Source organism: Rhagoletis pomonella, unplaced genomic scaffold, assembly GCF_013731165.1.
Source record: "Rhagoletis pomonella isolate Grant_MI unplaced genomic scaffold, Rhpom_1.0 Rhpom_scaffold_00013, whole genome shotgun sequence".
Classification (NCBI taxonomy): Eukaryota; Metazoa; Arthropoda; class Insecta; order Diptera; family Tephritidae; genus Rhagoletis; species Rhagoletis pomonella.
The window spans coordinates 630,421-631,998 of NW_023458567.1; the positions used below are offsets into that span (position 1 = coordinate 630,421).

At 52.0% G+C, this 1,578-nt stretch overlaps 1 protein-coding gene across 1 annotated transcript in view; it reads right to left on the reverse strand.

Moving 5' to 3' along the window:
• Nucleotides 1–1,578, reverse strand: part of LOC118748435 — a gene marked incomplete in the record, with an annotated part of 80,798 nt that overhangs the window by 5,246 nt on the left and 73,974 nt on the right. Inside the window, 1 exon segment of the mRNA XM_036482856.1 lies at nt 6–1,578. Within this exon segment, the coding sequence (XP_036338749.1) occupies nt 6–1,578 (1,573 nt within the window).

The following is a 1,578-nucleotide window of genomic DNA, read 5'->3' on the forward strand; positions in this document are numbered from 1 at the left end:
TGGTGTACACACTGGACTTGATTGTCTCGCGTACATGGTCCACCGTGTCGGCACGTGCGTTGTCATCCATATCATCGTCATCGTCATCGTCGGCCACATCAATCATATCATTTGCATTGTCATCGTCGTTGTCTAACTCATCAAGCTCTCCGTCTATGCGATCGTCGGAGGGTAGCTTCTCCAGACTAGACATGGTGCCGTAACGCCGTAAGGCATTGCTCATGGGACGATATGGCAGCTCTTCGTCTAGCGGTGACTCATCACAGGAGTCTTCGGGTATGTGTTCGATGATTGCCTGCCGCGGTGTGTTACTAAGCTGTTGCTGTGAGGCTGTGCCAGTCGTTAGATTTATCCCACTGTTGTCCCAAACATTCGTGGAGGTCATGGTGAGAGTTGCTTCAGGCGTGGGTGGCACTACGGCAATAGTCGGTACGAAGTTGGTTTCGCAAATAGAAGCTGCCGCAGTGGCAAACGTCGGTGTCGGCACTGGAGCCGTAGGTGTGGGCTTTGCTCCTAACTGTCTCGCTGTCAAACCCGCAAATACGAAAGACGATACCTCGTCTTCTGCACCAACCTGCGGCGGTTGTCCACCGCAAACGCACTTGCAGTGCTTGTGCGGCTTTTCAGTTATAGTGTTCTCTGTTTGCTGGAGTTCCAGCCGACGTGGCATCTGCGGGGACTGCTTCGGCGAATCGATAATTTTACATGTCTGCTGCTCCAACTCATCTGGGCTTAACGTACTATTTTGAAAATCAGCGGGTGTACACTGACAGTTGCATGGCGTGAAACGAGATAATGGCGATGGCGTGCCGGGTGACTTTGGTGATTTTGGTGTTAGTGGATTATGCGCTGATCTGAGACATTTTTTTGGTGTACTCGTCGACTTATAAATGCTCGCATCTCCTACTTGTTCCCGGTCTTGTTCTTGTGTACGAATAATTTGCGCCGTTTCGGCAATAGTGACAGTGGTTTTGACCTTATTATCGGCGGCCTCCTTTGTGGTTTCCTCTGTAGCAGTTTGCAGTGTTACTCTGTATGTTCTTGGTTGTGGATGTGGCTTCTTATCTTTGCCCACTTTACTACCGCTGTCCCCATCGCCTCCAGATGAATTCGACAAGCAATATCCATTCATTAAAGCTGTCTGTTGATTCTGCATGAGATCCTGGCTTCGGGCAACAGGCCGCGGCCCTAGTTGGCCATCTAACTCCCGTGCCTCACGTCGCTCGTCTAAAATTCGTAGTTTACTGAAGCTGTCGGCGAGTCGTCGTCGCGCTTCGTCGACACCGGCGACGCCGCTGCTGCTGCTTGGTATCCCACCAATGCTGTCGTCCGTGGCCTCTGATTGCGAAATATCGTCGGTGATTAGTTGGGCCACATCACTCTCCGTGTCGCCTGTCTCACGTTTACTACTACTAGCCACTACCTTGGATGAGTGTTCGCTGGGCTGGTCGCCCGTTATGGTACTCGATGATATGCTGGTGGTGCTGCCCGCCTGACTGACGTTGCCATTGAGTCTGCAGCAGCGATTAGGCGACGACTGGCTATGCTGCACCTTAAGTGAGGTACACACCAGCGCAC